Below are 25,693 nucleotides of genomic sequence, written 5' to 3'. Positions count from 1 at the left end.
AGCCTTATAATTTGCAACAGATGTGTGTGTGTGTATACATGTGTTTGTGAGTAAGAGGCAGCGCTGTGATCTGTGCATTCAGGGATGCTGGGTAACTTGCTTGACAAGGAGACGTGCTTAACCACACACAGCTCCAGCAGTGTGGCGAGGGCTGCTTTATTGTCACACACAAACTCACAGGCCCACAGACACTCGAATGCAAGCGCACAGACACACAGAGGCTGTGCTGGTGTTTTGCCATAGCCCATAGTCAGCCATGTGCGATAAGTGGCCCCAGAGTTCTTAGTTCCAGAGGCTGCAGATGACTTCTGTGGGCGACCACCTATCTCTCTATGAGGTCCCGTCACTCTGAGCCCAGCCTAGACCGCAATGCCTGCGGATAAACCCATCCGTTCTTTAGTCACACTCGTTTGGTTGTAGAGAGAGAATGTGTTTTGATCATGATAGCATAATTGAAAGAAATTGTTGAGGACAGAAAGAGCACGCTATAATTTGTGTTTTTCAAATTAAATCTGCTTGCACTGCATTTTCAGTGCATTGCAAACAATTGGAGAGGCACTGCCTCGTATTCACGAGTGACTCATTTTATTTCTCTTTTCTTCGCTTCACCCCACAAAATCTGATCTGGTTTCCTAATTCTGTTATTCAGCAGTGGTGATGCATGTGACCCGGAGAAGTCAAGTTTCAAGATCATGCAGCAGATAAGAGTGAAAGCCCCAGTGTCTTTGAGTGGGTGTTAGAAGAAGTACGTTGCAGCGCAGTGCACTGATCACACACACGTTCAAAAGGAAAAGGAAAAGGAAAAAAAGAAAAAGAAACGAAAAACAGCCGCAACTCTAAGCAAAGTCAGTCAGGCCTGAACTAAGGAGGTGTGTCACAAGGGGTAGAGTGGGCAGGAGATTATCATCTGTTCAAACCAGAGGAAAAGAGCATCAGAGAAGACTGAGCTAAAAGCAAAACTCGTCCTTATGTTCAAAAGAGTACGATGAGTGGTGCAGAAATGAGCTTTCAGCATGAAGAGCCGGAGTTTGATTTCAACTACATGTTTGAGTACAGTCAAGGTGCCCAGAAGGAAGGGGAGAAAGGTGGGTACCGGTAACTGCTATTCTCACATTATAATTCTGTGGAGCAGGCTGTAAAGGGGTTTGACATTTAGCCTTTTCTAACCCCACAGAGAAGCCACTTTTCTAAGTCTCTTGCTTTGTGAATAACGTGTTTCATAATTTTCAAAAAGGACAAGTTGAATTTAGAGTGTTTCTTTTTAATACTACATGTGCAGAAAGGAGTCCATTGTGTTACCACCTCTGAAAATAGAGTCTCATCAATTTGACCTTGCCTATTCACATATTTTATGTTATTTGACAGATCTGTCATTTCGTGTGATACGCAGCATTGTGGTTAACAGATATAGTATGGTTCATAGAGGGGAATGCCCTTTGCTGGGTTTCAGACTGAATGGTTTTATTTCTGTAGCTATTTTTACCCTCATTGACATTATCAATAAAAGGCAGGCGTGAGGTTTACTATTGTTGACATAGCAGCCAACCATGTCAAGACTAACTGAGGAGGCATGCCTACCTTCCAGGTTATCTGCACTGTATATGGTTGCACTGGATGTGATTTCCTCATGTACCTACCCGTTCTTGCCCTTTGTTTATGTGTGTACTGTGGTGTATCTGTGTGTAACACTAAAGCAAACTCTCATTGACTTAATCACATGCTCAGAGCGATGCGAGAGTGCTGTCAGTTTTCCACAGGGGAGGGCCTAATTCACTGAGTGAGTGATGCAATCAATCAAATAAAGCATCCATCAGCACTGCTGGAGGGATTCCTGTAGAGTACATATGACAGCAGGGTGTGCCAAATAAAGCCTTAGATGAACTGATCAAACAAACAGGGTGGCTGTGCAACTTGCGACTACACAGCAACCTCATACAGTAACCGCTTTGAGATGATTGCTAAGCTTCTCCAGATGTTTATAAAGATGTGGGCTAGTCAGAATCTGAAAAACATACTGGTGAGATTTGTGTAGGGGTATTGTTCTTAAATGTAATCAGAGCAATTCTAGAAATTACATTCCCTTACAACTAGACTGTATGCTTCATGCAAAACAAAGGGTTTTTTTCTACATTTGGTTGTGATGTGTTTCACAAACACATTTTTATTCAACATGTTTTCTTGATTTATTTTCTACCCTTTTCCAGTGAGGCTTCTTTTTATTTTATGAATCATATAAGTGTGGCATTTATCACGCTAGTGATTCAGAAAACTGGTTAACATTGTAAAGCGCTGCATATTAACCCAAAACCATGTCCTAAACCTAGACAAGTAGGTTTGGCGCATAAATAAAACATAAAACAAAAACATAAAACTAAGGGACTAAAAATAACAGTCTGACCCTGAAATCAACTGAGGGAAAGTCTTTTGCTTTATGCTTCCATTCTACAATAACCCGAACGTATGCTTTGGTGAACTTTTTCAGCCTTTTTTTTGTGGGGGCGGAAAAAAAAAAGTATAAATATGTATTAATATATGGTGGTTAAAAAAAAAAAAAAAGAAGAAGAAAAAAATGGAAAGCCTAAACAGAGGGACAGCAGCAGCAAAAGAGAGCAGGCATCGGTGACAAGTGACTTGACAGAGTGAGCATAAATATGTCAGAAATTGCATGGATAGAATGAAATGGAGGAGCTAGAGCAGAGGTGGGTTTGCAAAGCAGCTCGCAGAGGCAGCAGCAACTTTATGCAGGATGGGGTAGAATGGGAATTTGGTGAACTATTGCCTGATGTGGGCTGTTTGGCTTTTAAGACCACCTGATCTGCTGACTGAGCGTCACTCCAAGTCCTTCTTGAAATAATGCTCATTTTGAAAATGCAGTTTAGTTGTATGGGATCATCGTTTTTAGGAGAAAGTCAAGTTGAGTCAAAGTTTATTATTCACGTAATGCATTTGTTCTGGACTTTGCTTTGGAATGTAGCCACATATTGTGGGTCTCTTTTTGAGATATATTTCTTATTTTTCAGATGCATACAGCTACACGCCAAACGTCAGCCTGTCCCTTCCACTGGGCATGGGCAGCCCCTGTCTGGCCACTCAATACCATACCTTACAGTCCAGTCCAGTCATCTCTTGCCACCAGACAGGATACAGCAATGACAATCATGCAGCATCAGGTTATTACCTGCCCCACAGCTTGAGACCCAATGGAGCTCCAGCCCTAGAAAGCCCCCGCATTGAGATCACAGCCTACAGCCAGTACCCAGAGGATGAGGTAGAAGAGAGCAGCAGTGAGGACCACATTATCAAACGAGGGGTCAACTCCATCGTTACACTAACGCTGCCCAATGCAGACGGCTACCGTGATCCCAGCTGCCTCAGCCCTGCCAGCAGCATTTCTTCACGCAGCTGCAACTCTGAGGCGTCATCCTATGAGTCAGGGTTCTACAACTATGACAACTCCCCGCAGAACTCCCCCTGGCAGTCTCCCTGTGTTTCTCCCCGAGGATCATCCATGCTTCTGTCATGTCCACATGCCAGTGGCCCTGCAGGCTCCCCTCACCATTCACCATCCACCTCCCCTCAGATTGGAGCTGTGGCCGAAGAAGGCTGGGCAGCGCAACCTCGTGGCTCTAGACCAAACTCTCCTTCCTGCAGTGGGGGCGGCGGAGGCAATGGCGGTGGCATGGGGAAGAGAAAGTACAGCTTCAATGGCACCTCCTACCATCAGACATCCTGCTCACCCAACCAGTCACCGACCCCCTCTCCACATGGCTCCCCCAGGGTCAGTGTCACAGATGATAACTGGCTTGCCAACACCAACCAGTACACCAACTCTGCCATCGTGGCTGCCATCAATGCTCTAACCACAGATGGAGTGATAGACATGGGGGAGGGAATCCCAATCAAGACGCGGAAGACCATGCTGGACCACTCAGCCTCCATGAGTCTGAAGGTGGAACCTGGAGGCGAGGAGCTGGGTCCCGATGGAGAGCTCTGCCATGAGGACTATCCCTCCCGCCTGGCCCTCAAGAAGGAGAGCTATTGTGCGGGGTTCCTGGATGTGCCTCAGCATCCATACTCCTGGTCTAAGCCCAAGACTTACCTCGGGTAGGTTGAGCTGCACCTGCTGTGTCAAAAATCTAAATTCAGCAATTCTATATCAGATACAATCTACATGTTCAGAAATTGAAACCAGCAATTTTGCCTAAAAATTATCTTCAGAACAGTTGCGCGCATGTGTCTGTGCTTAAGACAGATTTATGGTTCCAACATTTAGTCTGAGGGTCATGATTTTCTGAAAATTATAATTCATCACATACCATCACTTACATTACTCCATTGTTCTCTTTTTCCCCCACACTTATGGTGTTTTTTATTTATTGTGAGGACAAGATTGTTTTAGTTTATAATCTTCAAAAGGCATATCAAAAGACAGAAATTCAAAGTTACATGCCCTTCACTTTCAAAGGAGTTCCCTTTGAAGATCAGAACTATTTCATAAATCGTATTTCACATCGAGGAGTTGCCCAGCATGTGTGTGCCGCTGTTGCTATTGCAACCCACACACAAATATAAGAATGAAAACAGTCACATTTGCACACACTCAGACAAATAGACTCTTGCACTGAACAATAGTATTGATTTTTGTCAATTGAGCAAAGCAAGCTTTTTTTCTTTTTCTTCCCTTGTGGCATTTTTTTTCTAAGCCAATAACACACTTTCCTGTCGGAAATCAAGTGTTTGATTAAGATACTGAGCAACAGGAAGCAATGGTGACAGGGCTGGCTGAAGGGGAAGCAGCCTGTAAGTTAATCAGCCAGCGCGCTCCACTGGTTTGTCGCGCCATCAGCCCATCTTTTTCTGTGTAACTAAAGTGATGTCATGCACTGAATAGGCAGATAAAGTCCTGCGGGGGGAAATCAGTTCATTTTGGGTCAACAAACAGCCCGCAAGTTCCACAAAGATGCCAGAGATTGGTTACAGTCGAGCCACTCTTCAGGTCAGGGGTTTGCGTTTACCAGGCATCCGGCGCAGAGAAATATTGTCTTGCACATGTTTGTTTTGGTTTAGATATCTCCACGGTGTTCACATGGGAAGCTTTGACTCCCCATCAAGAGAACAATGATGTTGAGGGAGGCCAGCTGTAGCTCTGAGAAAGAGATATCATGCTCCGAGGCAGGGTGTGCAGCTGACCTTATTCCATTGTATAACTCCATTGTCTTCAACATTAGCTGGTAGTGTTTTATAATTTTACAGTTATCAGCTTGAAATGGAAGTACATTAAAAAGCTGCCTGATTGTGAGGCAGTATAAGATTTGTTTTTGTGCCCTAGAAATGTCTTTCCTCCCACTGTCACTTTCTTAACTCACTGCGTCTTTTTCCACCTGTCACCATAATGCAAAACACACTGCTCTGTAACCAGGGCACATTTGTCTCTGATTTATTTAAAAAAAAAAAGGGGGGGGGGGGGGCAATAATTATTACCCAGACCCAAGGAATTACACACGTCAGGGAATGATTTCAATTGATTAGATTATAGACTATGATGAAATGGAGAGGGATCAAGCCAGTTGGATTGTAATAAAGTGTTCCAATTTCAGGCTAATTTAAAGCAAGTTTAGTTTAGACTTCTTGACAGTGATAGAACCCCAGATCCCTGGAAAAAATAAATAAAAATTATATATATATATATATATATATATATATATATATATATATATATATATATATATATATATATATAGTCAAAATTTTGGACACACATTTGGCTGACACTTTATATACTTAGTTCATACTTTCGCAAATTGAATGAAAACCAAAATAGAGAAAACAGAAGATGCATAAAGAGACAATCATTTGCCATATGCCTTCATTTATTTATTCCAAGTGAAGTGGAAATGTAAGACTCACTGTTTTTCAGTCAGACACTGGGTGTTTAGCCCAGAAAGTCAAAATCTTTGGACTATTTAAATATGAGTTCACCATCCTGTTGAAAAGTGGGAATTATACACAGTGTTATTCTCACCTAATAATAATCAATGTGTCATGTAATTACAGCCCATCTTTGCCAGCACTTGACTGGCAGCTTCCATCCTGCTCCGGCCCATACAACCTACAGATAGAGGTGCAGCCAAAGTCCCACCACAGGGCCCATTATGAGACCGAGGGGAGCAGAGGAGCCGTGAAGGCGCTGTCTGGAGGACACCCCGTGGTACAGGTATGCTGCCAGCACTATGCTCAGACAGCAAATGCTGCTGTTGTGCACATTTTTATTTACCAGAAACAAGGTTAGCTTTGTAGTTTAAACTGTGCAATAATTTGCTGTCATTACAGCATAAGTGGTAACAAGTGCACGCTGATTAACAGCAGTTTTCTGTCCAACACCAATCTGGTGACATGAATGTCTGGCTGTTGCTTATTTTATGACAGCATGTAGTCACAGAGAAAAGTCAGAACAGCCTTGACATTTCTTTCATTAGTCCCAGCTTTGATGTTCTTTTGCTGTTTTCTTTTTCTACTAAGAAAAATCTTGAAATGAGATTTGGTTGGTTTGACTGTGTTTAAATATAAACTACTGTATGTGATTGCTGCTCAAACCATCCACAAATTATCAGCAAACCTTTTACTCTGTTCCTGTCTCTTAAGATTAAAAGGAATCTGTTATGATCACTTTCAGCTCAAGCCACTACTAGAGTAGATTTCACAGTTCAAAATCATCTTTATTTATCTGGCAGAGGGCCACAGTGAAGCCCCTCAAATTAGTGAGTACCTGAAGCAAGCTGTTTTAGCGCCTTTGAGCCATTTTTTTCCTCCTCAGAAACAGAAGGGTTTGAACAGCAGGTGGGTGGAGCTTCTGTGCTTGCAGATCTCCTCTACGGATTCAAGATCTTTCATTATGCAACCAAAGATCATAGAATGGTATTGCAGATGTAGTCACCTTATTCTACATACAAACTACACAGACAAAAATTCCTGCCTACCTAACTAGATTTTAAAAATGCAGACCTGTCTTGTAACCTTTGACTGCAGCTATGCAGTACTTATATTACTTACATTGCACACTATATGTTTCAGCATTTCCTCATATGCTGTGTTTTTAATGTTCCCTGAAGCTGACAGGTTAAACTGCTTGCTGTAATAAGTCACTGTGACCAGCAGCAGTGCATGCTGACTGATGGAGGACCAGCGCCCCTCACTATTGTATTTGGCAGACACTTAAGGAGCACACGTCAGTCCCGCTAGCAGAACAACACAGAGCTCCTTTCTCAGCTATGCTGTCATAACACCGTGCTGACGTCTCAGTTTGCACAAGGCGGGGATTTAGTCGTGTGTGCATGCCTTTAAGGTTAAGGGTAAACTTGCCTTTGATGCAGCTGATTTGCACAAACTATGTTTATACCACTAACTGTATAGGTATTAATCGGTTTTGTTCAAGGAAGGATTGAATGATGCACCAACCCTGCAAAAAAATAAATAAATAAAATAAAAATAATTATATATAAAAAAAAAAAAATATATATATATATATATATATATATATATATATATATATATATATATATATATATATATATATATATATATATATATATATATATATATATATATATATATATATATATATATATATATATATATATATATATACACACAAACACACACAGTACAATTGGTGGTCCAGCCTTAGCTTTAAATGTTGTTAGCACCACAGCTATTTTGTAAACAGGGTGTTAGCACACCCTGGTCTGCCCAATGTCAAGTACATTTGACAGCTTTTGGCCAGTGTTGTGTCATAAAGAGGCCTGTCAACCTGCAGGGTTTCTCTGTAAATACAGGTAATTATTTCCCTTCTTTACAAGCCTTTGAATATCAACACGCAGGTGAATCAACACTTTATCCCTCGCTGTTCACTGTGCTGCAGTAAGAGGCTGAGCAGACTCAGCCTGCCATGTGGTGGGTGAGGCTGGTTTTGATTTAGGCTACAACAATTTCTGACCCTCTCGGGGACAGAACAAGAACTCATAAATAACACTCCTGAGGGTCTTTACATGCAGTCTTGTCAATATTTACATTTATGATTTAACTCTTTCATTTATAGTCACTAATTTAATGGCAACTTTTTGAGGATATTCTCAACTCTTGCAGAGTGTGATGACCAAATATTATAAGAAAATATGATGACAGATGCTTTTCCATCACACCTCGCTTGCTCACATAGCTCACATTTTCTGTTCTTGGTGAGGAGTGATTTATGACCCCGATATTGCCTGTGCAGTCAATTGGGATATCTTGAGGGTTTCATAACAGTGGAAACCACTCCAAGCATGGTAGTTGGCAGGAAGATAAATCTATAAGGATTAGGCAATCATGTGTACATGCTAGAGGGTAAAGTATAGAAGAAGAAAAATTGTGTGTGTGTGTGTGTGTGTGTGTGTGTGTGTGTGTGTGTGTGTGTGTGTGTGTGTGTGTGTGTGTGTGTGTGTGTGTGTGTGTGTGTGTGTTTTCTTCTTTGTAGCCTGACTTTCTTACTCTTTAGTGCTCCCTTTGTCTTTGTTGTGGTGTTGTGAGAAATTGTGTTGTTACAATCTTGGAGGATAGGGCACATGCTGTAGTCCCCAGTGCCCTGAGGTAATGAGTGGCAGGCACTGGATGGGTGAGGTGCAGTCAAGGAGAATGAGTCAATAATGACACAAGGGCATGGGTGTAGGAAGGAGCTAAGGCAGTGTGTGTGTGTGTGTGTGTGTGTGTGTGTGTGTGTGTGTGTGTGTGTGTGTGTGTGTGTGTGTGTGTGTGTGTGTGTGTGTGTGTGTGTGTGTGTGGCTTAAGACCGGAGTGTGTTGAGAGAAAGAGAGAGAAAGGGCAGAGGGAGTCACCAGGCAGCTGTGGCTTGGCTTGTCTGCCCCGAGAGATGCTCTGTATCCTGCTGATTAGGACCTGAGTAGCCCTGAGGTTGGCTAAGCATGACAGTGGTGCATAGGAGTCAGTACCCATCAGAGGCCACCTCCTTTTTCCATGCACCGGTGCCTCTCTGCCTCCCCGGTGGGCCTGAGGCTGTCACTCCCTGTGAACCGTTCATCCTTCAACCATCTTCCAAACCCACACCAGCAGGCCTACCTCGGTTAAAACCCAGTCATCCACAGCTCTATTGTTTTTTTTTAGCTCATGGATGATCAGACACACGTGCTATGAGTGATCATGACATTGTGTTGGAAAGAAGTTCTGCTTGAAAAAAAGCCAGCAAGATGAAATACATAGAGGGATACACTGTTTCTACACTGACAAAGTCCTCTGGAGAGAGAGCGGAGGCGGTCAACCCAAGATGCTCATGTGTTCATTTACTGTGATCTTGTTATTCCTTGATAAACAGAGGTGTTTGCGTGATGGGTGGGTGCACGGAAACTGGAATGCCTTTACTCCAGTCATACGCCAATGAAAATCCTGGCCTACCTTGACTCATTACCCTTTCACTGTTTGTACCAGCGCTCATCAATTTCTATTCCAAATCTCAGTCATTTATTCTGGAGTCAAACTCCATCCTTCCCTCCTCTCCTCCAAATCTCCAGCCTTTTAACCCCCCTCTCTCCTCATTGGTCCACTCTGCGACCCCCGCTGCTGCTTTTCCACTTTACTTACTGCATCAGACCACAACACCATTAAGGGGATCTAGGGTACTCTAACAGTGCATCTCACACTGTTCATGACTCTCCCCTTGCTTACCACAGCTATGTCCAATGTCTGAAGCCGTACTCAGGAAAAACCAACAACCAGGTCTACCTTTGCTAAAAATATAGCCGCAGCATTGTTTGGTGGTTTGTTGTGTTTGTTTTTCCTGAGCAGACCACTAAGAAAAAAATAGAATTCTAAAGTTTTCACTGACCAATCTAATATGAGTTCAGCTGAAGATGATGCAAAGGCTTCCAAAGTTCAACCGCACATGGGAAAAACAGGCATACGCCAGGCCTTGGTAACAGCAAACAACACCTGTGGAGAATTAATCTCATCCTGCAGTACATAGTGCAGAACTGCTTATGGCTAGTTCATATAGGATAATCACTTGGCCTGTAGGGCTTTCCCCCACACATACTGTACACACACACTCTCATTAAGTTTAAAGCAGCAACAGACATGGTGTAATTTCAGGATGTGGCCTTCATCCCTCTTAACATGTGCGTGACTTAATGCCCATCTCGCTTCCTCTGCAACTCTATGTATTGCACATCGCATTTGCAGCATGTTTCCATCACAGTGACATTAAAGACTTACGCAAGCATGCTCGGTTTTTCATGTGTGCGGTTTCACCTTGGGATCCGGTACTTGCTGGCTGCGTAATGTCTCAAAGAAGAAGCCCTGATCTACAGCACTCTATACTGTAGCTACTAATTGCTCATTAAATCTACTGCTGCCTCATGTTTGATATTCAAAACGACTGGTGTACCCCGTAGTGCTGTTAGAGCTTAGTCAGGGCTATTATTTGCTGCCCAAAGGGGCATTTATGCCACTCTCAAATTGTGGTTCTCCATCTGCGGGGCTTCCCTTACACTGGTATTGGCCTGCCACTAATTACTAGTTAATAACAAGTGGAAAAAGTTGAGAGATATGTGCATCGTTTTCACTGGTTTGAGGTGACAGCCAGACAACCCACAGACAACCCAAAGATTTATGAGGTAAGCTCCAAGTGGGTAAGGTGGTCATTTGGGGGCATAGCAGTGATCTGTGCATAATCTTATGCAAATTCTCTAAAGGTTTTGATGATGTGTCTTATGGATGGCTGTGCTGGAAAGAAAAAGATTGTTCTTTTCATATAGAATTCAGACCCTTAGTAGTCTAGACACAGGCTTGTGCTTAAAGCTATGCCCTAAATACTCAAAGTACTCAATTAAAAATCAAAATTAAAAACTTTTAGGGATATAGCTGTTTGGTTACTTATAAAAGTTGCAGCATGTGGAGCCATGGAAACAGTGCACATTAAAGGATTGCATATGTTGCCTTATGCATTCAATATGAGACACGGGAGACATTAGCAGGTCAGGGGGGCGATGGAGTAAAGTCTGGAAGGAGAGACAGCTTGGATGAGTGTACGTTTAATTGGGTACAGCAAAGGCTGGCTGTGTGAGTGTGTCAGCACTTGACAGAGAGGAGAGCGTGATAATGGGAAAAAACCCGAATCTGCTGTTGTAGTTCTCCTCCCCTGCCTCTGTTGCCCCCCAAACCCCCACCCCTCCTCTGCTGCTTCCAGTTGTCTTCTCCCCCCCCTCCCTGCCCCTGATTCTCTGCGCCACGTGGACTTCTGCGAGTCATGACATTTCTCCAGGCGGTGATGAAATCACTGCACAGGGATAGAAGGCAGCCCCACTGTAGGCCTGTGAAATGTACTCACACTCAATTTCTAGCCAGGCCAGACAAATCTAATTTACCACCAAGTCATTATTAAACTTTAAATGTTCAAATCCCCTCTTTGAATTGTTGCAGCAGCATTAAGAATGACACTTTTACTAAAGAAAGTGAGGGATAAAATGCACTATGACAAATATACTGCTTAACATATTTATTTGAAAAAGGAAATACTCTGTCATTATTTTATCACACATGATTTTCATTGAGAGACGCAAGAAAATGACAAAAAAAAAAAAAAGACTAAAACTTTCTGTATTGGTGATGGATCTGAGAAGACCCAAAGGCAAACAGGAGTTCAACGGTGGTAAGCACACAGAATGTGCCCTCCTCTCCCTTTTTAGCTCACCCTCAATATCATCACAACTGACCCAGACAATACAGCTGCATACAATTATGCAATTAATGCCTCAGCTGCCATGGCCGCAATGTTTTACTTGAGCTTCAGCTATCAGAAATAGTTCATACAACAGCGGCTTGTGGTGGGAGGTGTAAAGGGATCTAGCTGACACAGTGGCAAAAGCTGGCAAGCAGAAACAGCTGCCTCGATATAAATTTGGTTTAGATTATCTCAAAATAAATATCTAGTGGCTGTTCAGCCAGATAGGCCACGCTTACAGCAAGAAAAAGCTCATCTGGTCAAAATTAGCGGCTCTCTCGCAGACAGCATCAGACAGAAATACAAAGCTGAGGTTGCAGGTGTGCTTGTGTGCGAAGCCTCTGCTTAAGTTCTTTCGACACAATCTCGACTCCCCCTGTCTTATTCCCACTTTGAGAATAAAATGAAGAAGTACGTTTTTCGCTGTGCGTGTGGTGTGCAGTTGAGTGAGCATCGCAGGAGTTTAGCAGAGGTGAAGGGGGGACTGTAGGGAGAGGGTCAGGGGAGCACATATGGTAAAGGAATTGAGTTGAGGTCGCTCAGGGGGGACTAGACTGCCTTCGTTTGCTGCTGGGAAGCACAGCGTCACCAAGAGGACTGCCTGACCTCATTAATCACTTCCTCTTCTCTGTGAGGTCACTACGGTTTTGAGCGAGGATGCCACCACGATCACGCGCTACCGCAGGACGAGAGGAGAGATAACCCACCCACTTTACCTCCTGATTCTTTTGTGGACCTCCTTTCAGCCACGTGGCAGCTGAGGTAATGTTTGGAGGTCAAAGAGAGATCCAATGAAGTCTATCGCCGCAGATGACATGGTTTTTTGGTGTGGCTGCCAGTGTTTTATTAAATCATAAGGCAACGTCATCAATTTAACGCTCCGAAGTTTCAGATTTGTACCTCATGCTCCACCATGGCCCTCCCCTGATTCAATGCGCCCGTAACTGGTAGCATGTGTGGCTAGGGATAATTACTTCTGGTGACACCATAAGTAAAATATAACAAGGGGAACAGCGTCTGCCGGTGAGATCACTCCATAGATGAAGTAGTCCCTTGGGATGCCAAGACTTCAAGAAGCTCCTGACCTCGGCCTAACTCGCTGATGATTAGCATGTGTGACTAGCTCACAGGTCAAGACAGCTGCTAGAGACACTATGGGGAGCTCAAGAGAAAAATATGATGGTTGGAACTGGAGATGAATGACAGCCTTAGCTTTACCACTCCCTTTGCACTCTCTCGATATCTGAATCAAAGACCAAAGCCAGATAACCACTGGCGCTCAGGTTATTGAAGCATATGGATATACAATCTACTGCTATGACTGGTCATATTCTATTATTATTCAAGATAATTAATGCTGAAAATTGTGTAACTTAGAGGAAAAAGAGCACATCCTCTGCCTTGTCCCACATCCAACAGAGCTGTCATCAAGTAGAGACCAAGGGCATTTAATCCTTGTGCTTATTATCAGACCAGACAACTTTTAATACTGTATCCAGACAAATCTGCTCTCAAACAAAGGCGTTAGGTGTCCATGAGCCTGTAGTTCGAATTTACAGAGACGTCCAATCAAATTCAGAGTAACTTTCCAGTCTTCCACTATTCTTGCTCTTCCTTACACCCCCATCCCTGCCTGTCCTCTCAATGGTAATTATAAACCCATTAATCAGATTATGTCATAGGTTACATGTGGTCTTCATTTTGTTATATGACTCAGTCTGTTAGATAAACAACAGGGGTCTTTTATTCCATTTGACGTTACCACTGTTTTCACTCGGATGGGGCTCAAGCAAAATTGGTCTGAAGCAGTGCACTGGAGTAATTGACCAATTTGTGGGATTTTTGAGATGGTCATGGCTTGTTGAGCCTTGGTCTTGAGTAACTGATCCCTCACAGTAAATGTCACATGTGGTCAAGTAGCCACCTGGGTGGATCCATGGAGGTCCGCCCAATCAGAAGTTAGTCTTTTTAGTTTTATGTGTACCAGATGGATTCAGCAGCTTCTTGACAGTTTTTAGGTTTGAAGAGATTTTCTAAGCCCACGCCAACATCCACCCATATAACCATAGGAACACTTTGCATTGCAAAGAGAAAGTATATCCTGGGAGGTCTATGGTGTTAAGACTTGGCTCCACTAGAAAAAACTTGGTTAGTGAATTATTCTGGTCGGGAATCATTCACAAACTATCAGTTGCCCTTCACCACATTTTGGAATGTGAAACATTGCCTGCATTTTAATGTTTTCAAGCCATTACACACTTGGTTAAATGATCACATTGTGTTACTTCAGACACAGGCAGAAAATCAGACAAGGCGTTGAATTTAAATTGGCAGTTACGGTTTATATTTGAAGTACATTTGACTCCAAATTCAACAATATTTTTCAAAGTGTGCACGGCCGTGGATTATTTTCTCTTTAAAAAAAAAAAGAAGGAAGATTTGATCTTTTTATTAGTTAAGCAGTAGCGGCTAATGGAGGGCTGCTAGAGGAAGTGGTAGCTGTTTGAAGTGGTGGTTCTGATACAGGAGTCTCTTTCATCACAGTGGGACACAGTCTGCGAACTTTAATTGAAATCATAATGCATGTTCATAACTGCCCAAAGGTAAAGGGGCTGGAACACATCTGCATGCTCGTGCTCCATGAACATTCAGGTGTAAAGTTTTAATAACCGTATCTGTGCAGAAATATTTACTCTGAATTAACTGTATTGTGATATTTATTATAGGAAGACTGAAAAGTAATATTTTGAACTGGTATTTATTTATTTTGAACCATTTAAGTGTGATGTCCAGCTTTGATTTCATCCTTTTGATGTTCATATTTATACTGGAAGGTGTCTCAGTCATTACCTGAAGTATAAGTTGTGAGATTTTGATCAGTCTCTAAGATCTTTATTGCTCAAATGCCCAGAAACATTACAAATGCTTTTGATTTTTCTTCACCCTCTTCTAAAGGAATGTAGACCTAATGCAGAAAAGAACAGCTGATAAAGGGTCTCCGAACAAACCAAAAACGATGAACTTATTTTCGCAGCTCTTCTACCTCGTCAGAGCTATCAATAAAAGCCCCTTTAACAGTTGCTAATGTGCATTCAATCTCTACTTCCTAAATGAGGGGTTGACTGAGATGGAGGTCTTAAAACCTGATGTTGCCGCTTACCTGGGTCTCTTTGTTCTCTCGCCAGCTTTATGGCTACATGGAAAGTGAGCCGCTCACCCTGCAGCTGTTCATAGGGACCGCAGACGACCGCCTCCTGCGACCACATGCCTTCTACCAGGTCCACCGCATCACGGGCAAAACCGTCTCCACCGCCAGCCATGAAGTCATGCAATCCAACACCAAAATTCTGGAGATCCCTCTGCTGCCTGAGAATAACATGAGAGCTATGTGAGTGCTATCCATCTTTCTGCCTTTCTCTATCCACACTTTTCTCCAGTAACTCGTATTTTAAAACACAAACAGAAACATGCACACTGTTCTTTCTTTCTTTCTACACCTTCCTCTCTGCTATAGCTCCGCACGAAGAGAGTGTCTGATGGTAAATATTGTTCAAAATAGGCCTTCAAATTGGAGTTCTGTATTTTTACCCCAAGGGATGCACAAATGCTAAAGAAGAAAGCAAGCTCTGAGTTCATCGGGGCTTTAATTTGGTCCAGTGTGCATTTGGCCTCTTACGGTTTGAGGCTTGCACTTGGAGAATCAAGATTTTTCCTAGAGTGCCATGGTCCACCAGAATAATGTGGTCCCATTACACTTGGCTTGGTCAACATATTCCAGTGAAACAAATTAGAACATCCCAACTGAACTAACAACTCTGGTGAAAAGGATGATTTAGGCTTGAAGGGCAATTAGTCACATTCTTGTAGCCTGTAGTATCCAAAGCAAACAATAACTTTATGGGTCCGTTTGTATTCAGAAAGTACATAACTGCAATTTTAGTACCAATTTAGCAATTTAGCACAGCAATGTCAACTGATTTCCATTAAAATAAGCAATTTTATTTTGTCTTATTAGGATTCTACTTTAGTGGACATAGCCACTTTGTCTTAACTCACTTGTTAGCCACAATTCCAGTTCAATCAGTCCCTGACTGGCCAGCATGCATGTTTCCATGAAGGAACCCAGCCATCATCAAAGTTATTTTACACACACCTGTGTTTTTCTAATGGGTCAGAAAGCCCTCTGAAAAATCTGCATAATCATTTGCAGGACAGCAGTGGCTGTCTGCTGCACCATGACCAAACAGAAACTTCTGGAACAGAATTAAGTCTGTAATTTGTGAAGCAGCTGGTGCAACAATAGTCTTTCACATTAATGAATGAAACTGGCCACACAAGACATAGGAGGGACACGTAAGCAGAGTGTGTGCCACTCCTCAGAGATCCACTCTGCAAACTTTAAAGGCCAGTCTTCTCTTTAGATTTTATGAGAGGTATGCATGGCTGTTTTACACAGAAAAGGGTCAGGTGTTTTTTTTTTTAATGAAATTAAACTACGGGTATACTGAAAATGGTTTGCATAATCAGATGTGTTACATGTCACATACATTAAATAATCAGTGCAGCCAAGGGATAAATATGAAAAGTAAAAAATACAAAAAATAAACTGTCCTGCAGGGGCGAGCTCTTGTTTTTCCCTCCTATCCTCTTCACATCACAGAACACACGAACTGCTGTCTCAGAACACAGTAGTTTCAGTTTAGCTAGTGTACAGTGACTAGTGGATATCCAGATCGAGAGTTCCTGTTACATGTTGCAGTCATAGTCACTGTATATGCAAAGACATTAGAAATAACATGATAAAAAGGTAATTCCCTAACAGACAGTAGCCAATAGATGTGTTTTTTGTTCAGTGACATTAGTTTTTGGTCCAATCTCAATGTCCACACTCAAGAACAAACCTGCTGTAAGTGTGTGAGGCTTTAGGGCAACGCACTAGAGTATGTCTGGAGGCTGTTAAAAGTAAAAGGATGAAAGACCAACCAACTATGGGAAAGATAGGCCATAGAAGATGGCTAACTGAAAGAATCTTGTCAAAAGTTTCAGAACCCACAACAGCATGAAACACGTTTTAGAGTCATCAAGTTATCATAAAGTGAAGATTGGGATGAAGTCTTTGTCACCAAGCTGCTGGCTGATGTGAGGCAAACACTTTACTGCTGGTACCATGGATGCTATCGTGGATCAAATCCACTGCTGATCTCAGCAGAGGAGAAGTGCTGGATGAACCAAAAATAATCACCTAATTATTCATAACATAATAAATCTGTATTTGATGTGGTTACAATACCAGAGAGAACCGCTCTTCTAAATGTGATCTTGGTTTGTCTTAAGGAATAGAGCACCAGTTTTCTATGGCTGAAAAATCTGTCATCCTCCCTCTAGACTTGCAGTAAGCCAAGGGCTGTGCTCTGCAGTGTATCCAGGCAGTAGCTCCTGTCCTGGGGCTCCGTTTAGACTAGGCAGCAATGAATTTATTGGACTGAGGCCCAGAGCTCTGTGTTATGGGTAAAACCGCTGTATCTTAGCATAGGTTACATAAGGCAGTTACCTCTTACTGTTTATTCTTCACCATTTAGGCTTTAAGTGCATATATATTTTTAAATAAAAAGCATATTGTTGATACATCTCTACAACACAGTTTAATGCTTGTATAAATGTTGGGAGTTATGAAGATTTATGGGATATAAGAGTTTCCTGACCGGACAGTGGCCTTCTTTGGCTTAGTGTAGATGATTTTAACATTTGTATTGCATTACAATATCATTTCCAATCATTGCCCTAGGTTATGATTTTATTTTTATTTTTTTAAAAAAAAGGACATTCAAGAGGGTTTTTTTTTTCTCTTTGTCATCAGCGCACAAGAAGAGGAGTTAAAGTTTCATATTTCTTCCTGACTATCTAAACATGAAAGATGGAGAAAAACCTTTAACTGTCTCTCTCCACCAAGCTGTTAAAAAGTTGCCTTGATAATGCAGAATCCATCTCGTTGCTCACATGCCAGCAGTCGTTTTGCAGTGCTTGACTGTGTGGGATGCAGACAGTCGAGAAATGCAGTCAAACTTTCTGACAGCTTCAATCTGTTTTTTTTTTTTTCTTTCCTCTTCTAAGACGTTTTATCTTAAAGTAGACAAACCACCTCTGCAGATTCGAACTACTATAACCTAATAAGCAAGGAAACACTAATAATAGGATGACAGTTGTCACTAGAGTAACTGTATTATGCCCATCATCTTGTTGTTGTTTAAAACCACAGACTGGTGGTGTATTAAAAACGAAAACTGTGAAACCTTGACCCGTGCACTGAGAGGATCTGGTGGTTTTGTTATGCTGTGGGGGGACATTTTTGCTGGCAGGGATTGATCACCTTAAAAAAAATGCTAAAAGAGAATGATTCACTGTAAATGATCTGTTTTGAGTGATCAGCTTTTATTCTATAATGCGACATTTGTCTCCTGATGGGAGTGGTGTGTTTAAGACCCCAATCCATAGAATACGAGGGCTCACTGAACAGTTTGATGAGCTTGAAAATGATTTGGATTATACACTACGACCTTTGCAGTCACCACATCTTGACCTAGCTGTACACCTATGAGAGATTTTTTTTTTTCCCCCTAATTTTGGAAGAATTGTTTAGGTCCCTCAAATGTAGTACACAGAATCAATGCCAAAGCATTCTGGATTCTGGCAGAAACTGTGCACAAGTTTATAGCAATGTTTATGAGTTTATTGCAAACTACACTGCGAGATGTGGCTCTAGTAAATTTGGGCATGACATCAAGTTTGTATGTTGATAATCCCTGTTGAGCTGTAGGCTATGAGTAATAGCTGCAGTCCCTCCACTATTACTTATCCTAGTATTTCATCTTTACGGCTGTAGGACTCATCATACAAACAAGGTTTCCGCTGCCACGAGTCAGCTATATTTTTTTCTTTGTTTAAAATCCCAAACATTTTGTTTCACATGCTTTACTTCCGTCTATTATGTTTGGGTTTGTTTTCTTTGAGCGCAAGATAGTTACAATACCACAAGCCCTTCACGTTGGTCATTTTTGGTCAGATGTGGACCTCCGGCTTTAAGCACCTTGTGTTGATGATTTTCCTTTGGTTTGTCAGAGATCTGTATGCATGAGAAAACACTATATCATCCGAGGCTGATAAGCTGAGAGTAGTCACCATGACCGTACGGGTTATTTTTCTTTCATTTAAATTGTGCAAACCAAAGTCAAGGGAAAAATGGTTTGGTATAAAACCTGACATTTACCATGTTCCAGGAATCGCTCCCAAAAAGCTACCATGTAAAATAACTGAAATGCCAAACCATATCCCATTTGTATTCTCTCACTTTTTACCAGCCACACTAGTTTTATTTAAATTCATGAAATGTTATGCCTGCAAATGAATGCCCTTTTTCCACTAAGAAAAGGGAAAGAAACTCTACACCTTTACCTCCCAAATTGTGAAATGAAATAAATAAAGAGAGACAGCTTAGAAAAGGGGTTGTTACCACATGTGGCAATGATTAACAGTGGCTTAAACCCAAAATGCATGAAGTGAATGGTGTGAAAGGATAAGGCGGGCTTGATGCACTCCTGCAGACCAGTGACTCTGAGTAGCGATGGGACCTTGTATGATACTGGTAAGCCATGGTGTGCTCAGCCCAGATTTCTCCAGTTAACTGCGAATACTTGGCCCATTCTGACCATTTAAAGCTGTGATGTAAACTCATTAATGTCCAACTTTTCCTTTGATGACATGCTGGATTAATAATGACACGGTCATGCTCCAATAAACTACCAGTGCATGATCTGTAACACCAGTGGGGACCTCACTGCTGGTCCCGATGCGTAGCAGCTATTTTCAATTTCACAGCCAAGAGTAAATCAGATAGGCTCCTGTTTCAACCCTTGGCTACACTTTCCACACTTTTGTATCCCGTAGAAAGTATCCTGTGTGATTCAGGGTGTGTAACAGTGGAGAAATAACTGATGCTTTATTGAAACACTGTAATAGAAATGGGCGTGGCCTGGAAAAACTAAACACTGAACATCACCTTTCCATTATCTGGCCTGTGTAATGTCATCTTGTAAATATAGTCTTAAATTGTTCTCGTGCTTTCCTCTGTTCTAGAATCGATTGTGCGGGAATCCTGAAGCTGCGTAATTCAGACATTGAGCTTCGCAAAGGGGAAACAGACATCGGGCGCAAAAACACACGCGTGAGGCTGGTGTTTCGTGTGCACATCAACCAACCCAACGGCAGGACAGTGTCCCTACAGGCTGCTTCAAACCCCATTGAATGCTGTAAGTATTACACACAAACACACAAACACACATCTACACAGAAATAAACATGAAACCTGGCATGTCTTTTCTCTTGGCTTTGCACCCAGGCAAAAGGTGGCATCTATTGTTGTAATCCAATAAACTGAGCTACTATTTTATTGCCTACTGGAGCAAATTCAGTGCATCTGCACCCAATAAGCTTTATATGATCAAAGGTATTTGCCAAAGCAATAGATGCATTGTGCACGATGCCAAACACACGTGCTATCTATCTTAAATTCGCATTTTACGACTGAGTGCACAAGTTATTTTGGTAACACTACCCCATTAGCACAGGTTTCACAAAGGTCGTTTGCCAGCCCCACTTTTGGCACGGTTGAGTGAGCACATTGAAAGAAACCACTGTTTCTTTGTCATTCATTTGTGTATATAGGTGTGATGTTATTTGCGCCCGAGGAAGCCAGTTAAACTTAGATTATGAGACAGAGCTGGCGTTACAGTTTATGGTCGAAGTGGAGGTTAATCTGAGTTAGTGCATCATTTAGATTGCTCCTTTTTAAATACACTTATACCTGAGATTTATAAATATAATTCACAGATGCATGATGAAACTGTATGTCTATAAGGATATGAATGGGTACCAAATTCCACAGGTCAAAGGTGACTAGATGGCATCATTTCATACAAAACAGAGACAGGTGTTTGGCCATAGGTACTTGACTGAAAATAATGACCATGAAAATATTGTTTTGATCAGTTGTGCGCCTTTTTCAATGTCATTTAAAGAGCAGCTGTTGGCTGAAAACCTCTTAGCTAGGGGTCATGAAATCATCATAATAAAGTTGATAAGCCTGTTTCCCTAACCAAGAACTGCTGTTTTACTGGCTGTGAGCTGGGCTTGTGCGTCCCAGGGTAGCTGGGGATCAGGCAGTGTGTTTGTGTAGTCTTGCACACTATATTGAAACCTCTGTTTGTGTGTGTCTTTCAACAGCCCAGCGCTCAGCTCAAGAGCTTCCCTTGGTAGAGAAGCAAAGTGTAGACGGTTGCCCTGCCACGGGAGGCAAAATGATGCTTCTCAATGGACTCAACTTCCTGCCTGAGTCCAAGGTGGTATTCGTGGAGAAGGCCCAGGGTAAGCTGCAGTCACCAGGCCATGTTTACTGCATTTCAATTTCCCTTTCTAATATCCCTTTCAGATGTCTTTGTCTCCTCTTTTCCACAGTTGCATTTTCTTAGTCTCTCCTCCCGTCAAAATAGAGCACGACTTGCCAGCAAGCCACATGTGGTGTGCATTAGGCCACTATATTTTTAACCAAAGCGTATTTACATTTGCTGAAGTTTCCATTGCCTGTTCAGTGGTGCTCGCCACAAGTTAAGGAATGAATCACAAGCAGGGCATGTGCAACGTCTCTTTCTCTCACTTTCCCTCTCTCCCTCACTATCCCTGCCTCCCCGACTCGTTTTGCTTTTGACAGTTAACCCTGTCGCTCGCTTTCAGTTGCTCTTTCTTCCACCCATTCTAGCAGAGACTCACCCCGGCTGCCTGTCGGAAGCCATTTCCTTTTTTTTTTTTTTTTTTCGTCCAGATTTCTTGGCCATATGTTTCTTCCCTGTGTGGGTGGGAGCAGAAGTAGAAACACTACTGATCAGGTTTGCAGTTTGAATAATGATTGTGATCATTTCCTTGATTGCACCCAATAAATCAAAGCAAAGGTCAAGTACAGTAGTACCTCTGGAGTCAGCTGAAGCGTGATGTGAGTGCCGCTGCTGCTGGTGAGGAGCAAGCAAAGAAAGACAAGGGAGGAACATAAATAAGGTTGTGATAATAAGAGAATTGCATTTACCAGTTGATTAATCATGGATTTGGAAATTCCTGGATGGTGGTGGATGTGGTCGTCCCTTACCCATACTTTCCAAAACACTCTCCCTACCGCCCCTTAGCTTGTTTTAATGGTCTACTCTTAAGGGCATAAGGAGGAAGCAGCAGCAGGTTAAGGAGAGGTGGATGAACTTGGTAATGTGGGGTCTCCCTCCTCCTTGAAGAGGAAACCCCATATCTACACAACACATTTGCCTCTCCACCCCCAGCTACTTGAGAATTGTGACTCCCATCTAGGTTGTGTTTCCCTTCTTTCCCCCACTTTCCTTACCTTGATTTTCTGTCTCCTTCTTTTTTTCTATTTTTGCTCCCTCGTCCCTCATTTTTCTCACCTCTATCCCCAATACCCGCTAAAGACATTAGCCGCTGCGGAGCTCCCCTCTAGCGGGATCTCCACACTCGTGGCTGCCATTGACATTTCAGTGGTTTGTTTTCCGTCTCTGTGGTGTTGAGAAGGAGAAGGAGAAGGAGATCGAAAGTGAGGTTGTCTGTCTACTACTTAGTCTGCTTTTATGTGAACTTTAATGACCCACCACTTCCAGGGGCTCCTAAGTCAAGAAGCCCATTACAGAAAGACCAACACACCCTAAACACACGTGCACACACAGGGAACACACACATCACTCACTAATGGCAACTATGTATGAGCAACTATGAGCATGGAAAAGTACTTATGACCTAAATATACTGCAAAAGATTGTCTTTTGGCATTTTAATCAGAGAATCCTGTTGCTTTTTCCTTGAAGATTTAGGCTTAAAATTTCTCTGATTGTTGATTTAGAAGGGCCAAACTGAGATGAGGAAAAAAGAAACCAATAAAATTATAATTATATTCCAGAATTATTCTGTAACTTTGGTTTTATTTTCCTCTGGAAAAGTTCATGACTAAATGCATCCATGAAATACAGAGCATTGTGCCGCAGTAATTGCTAGTCGCAGACATGTGCTTACACAGTCATGCATACGTACAGCCAAGGCCTTTGTATGGCACAACACCAATCACTGATTTTGCCTCAGTGGTGACAGCCATTACTATTGCTGCCATCAAAGGTCAGGAGGGCTGCTCACTTTCCAAAATTGACTCCAATAAACACCTCCAAGAAAATTCCACAAATCCTAAGGAGCAACAGACTGCTTTGAGGGTACCAATCCAACTTGTGCGAATAATTATATACAGTTAAAATCATCCAAGTGGAGTGAGGGGGAGATCGCACACAGCACAAAAGCCTATTAGCACAAATGAGCTATAAATCATAAATACATCTACTTCTTTAATTGTTTCCATTCATTATATATATATATATATATTTTTTTTTTTTTAGCAGGATATAGTTGCTTTTGGCATGCACACAGATGTTTCTGAATTGTCTGAAACACCAGCACAACAAAAATAGATATCAATTAATTACAGAAGTTTCAGTTAGTTAGATGCCACTGAGAGATTGTGCCATTTGCAGTTTGTGGTTAAATGAGGAAACCAGAGATGCAAAGACATCCACTAGTCTTTGGCAAATCATTCACACACGTGGCCACTGGCATTATCTTCTGTATAAGGAGCAAAATATAACAGTAAGAATACATAATAATACATGTAAGAGCAAATGAAGTTTTTACAACGGCAAAATAAATAAATGAGACCCGCATGTATTCTTGAATCATAACTCCACTCTGTTTGTCGACTTTAACCTTCCTCTCCTTCTCTGTTGTTTTGATTGTCTGTCTGTCCCCCCGTGAGGCATCCCCAGTATCAAATGAGCAGAGCTCATAGCTGTTGCCGCTGCGGGAAACCTTAATGCGCCCTGAAAAATAATTACTTCTACTTTTTAAACGCCATGTCCATCCCCACTGCTCCACTTCATCACCCACAGGATAACTGATGCAAACCGGTGCATTCGTGTGTGTACAGTATGAGTGTGTGTTTGTTGTTGTGTACCCACTGTGGCTGTTAGCCTGAGGGCCTGTTTGTGTTGTTCAGTAGGAAGTGTTTTCAGTGAGTCATCCACAAATGATTCCCTGTAGAGGGGTGAATCGGAAAAGACAAGACCCTCAGACTGTAGACTGGGAGAACAGTAGAAAAAGGCGGGGCTTCCTTAGAAATCTTGAGATATCGGAGTATAGAAATGAGCAAATATTATGATCCAAAGTGGACTTGCATGCCATGGATCAATTTCCACTTGCCCCAACAAAAGGTTTTGATTGTTCATGTCACTTTTGTAGATGCAGATATACTTTTACTCCATCACTGGAAAATTCACATCACCATTTGCGCCAGTTTTTTAGTTCATTACAGACCGCACATAACAGACAGTGCCAGATATTCAGACTGTAGGAACATAGGTATTGATAGACTCAATTTGTACTCATTTTCTGTTGCAATTTAAAAATTCCTTTCAACAGTAATTTTGTTGGCAAGAACTTTTAATAATCCTTGTCATTTTTGCTTTCTGCAGTAGAGAGCTGTGCCCGTTCCAGAACCACAGTGTGGGCATTTCTGAAACTTTCCATCTTCTTTTATATCGCTGTGCTTGATTCGGTTTTCTGTTATTAGTATTGTTTTTTGTGTCTGTGTTTTGGTTTATCCAAACCATTCTTTTGGCACGGGATTAGAAAGACATACCTGGCGCACCTATTGCAGTGTGTGTTCTGGCTTGCCCTGCTTTCCATGGATGGAATGAGTGCTAAAGGCAGGGAAAATAGAGGGATAGACAGGCAAACAGAGAGAGAGCTGGGGAAAGCCTACACTCTGACTCAGAGGGGAGGTAAGGGAATTCCCTGGTGAGCCGGATAGTTTTTACATCTGGTCGGATTGGAGCGTTGCCTGGAGCTCAGCAGCACCACACAGCCTGGTCTGCAGCAGGGAGAAGTCTTCTCTACCCCTGCCTCAGGCTGGAGAGAGGATTCTTAGCTACAGTATAATCTGTAACATTAGGACAACATAGTCCACTACAATAACCACAGGCTGTTATTCCTCATGTGCAAAAAACGCCTCAGCGTCAGACTGAAATGTTTGGATAGTCATACCTTCGTAGTTTGAGGAAGCTGGACCTTACAGACTATGATCTGAACTGTTAGAGTTCATTCATACACTGTTTATACTTGGCTGAACTCTTCCACCCTGGGCAAGTCTAAACACCAGACAAACTGGTCGATGTATTGTACTTGTAGCAGTATGTCTAGACTGCCCTTTGGCTTTCGGCTAGGATAACCATGGCTCATCCTGGCTCATACTTCTGCCACTTTGGCAGGATAAGTCCAACCTCCACCCCTGCTTCAAGCATGAGATTTGGAATCTTATTGTCTAATTAGGATGGTAAATTGTGCTATTTCAAAATCAGCCATCATTTATCACCGCTGTAATGGCTCAGGTTCCCAAGTTCCTTGCTAGAAGAGCATCATGAAAAATATGTGAAATGGAGCTCAAGTTTGTTTCTTATGCTTAGTTTAAAGCTGTCCAGTCATTTGGGGCACATTGATGCATCAAATTAATCAGTTGAGTGATAGAAAGAAAATGTCGAGATTGTCCTGTGGCCTTCACCCTTTCTTCAACATGTAATAGCCAGAACAGCCTCTCAAATTGAGGAAAGACAGTTATTCTTTCAGGGAAACATCTCAAGGTCACTCCAGTTGATTAGAGTAGTGATATAACTTAAAGAAATGTGGCTCGCTACATGTGTTTCTATCACCGATTTGGCAGCAAGCTGTTGGAGCAACCCTGCTCTGATATCACATGAGCATCTACCTACATTCCTCTTCACCGTTCGC

At 42.1% G+C, this 25,693-nt stretch overlaps 1 protein-coding gene across 1 annotated transcript in view; it reads left to right on the top strand.

The window, feature by feature from the left end:
- LOC115794614 (nuclear factor of activated T-cells, cytoplasmic 1-like) overlaps positions 1-25,693 on the top strand; it is a 59,679-nt gene that overhangs the window by 1,263 nt on the left and 32,723 nt on the right. The window contains exons 2-6 of the mRNA XM_030750218.1: positions 3,021-4,104; positions 6,055-6,214; positions 14,953-15,155; positions 19,898-20,070; positions 21,044-21,184. Coding sequence (XP_030606078.1) covers positions 3,021-4,104; positions 6,055-6,214; positions 14,953-15,155; positions 19,898-20,070; positions 21,044-21,184 — 1,761 coding nt within the window. The remainder of the gene's footprint in view (positions 1-3,020; positions 4,105-6,054; positions 6,215-14,952; positions 15,156-19,897; positions 20,071-21,043; positions 21,185-25,693) is intronic.

The sequence above is a fragment of the Archocentrus centrarchus genome, chromosome 16, assembly GCF_007364275.1.
Source record: "Archocentrus centrarchus isolate MPI-CPG fArcCen1 chromosome 16, fArcCen1, whole genome shotgun sequence".
NCBI lineage: Eukaryota > Metazoa > Chordata > Actinopteri > Cichliformes > Cichlidae > Archocentrus > Archocentrus centrarchus.
This window is presented reverse-complemented; position numbering and strand designations above follow the sequence as displayed.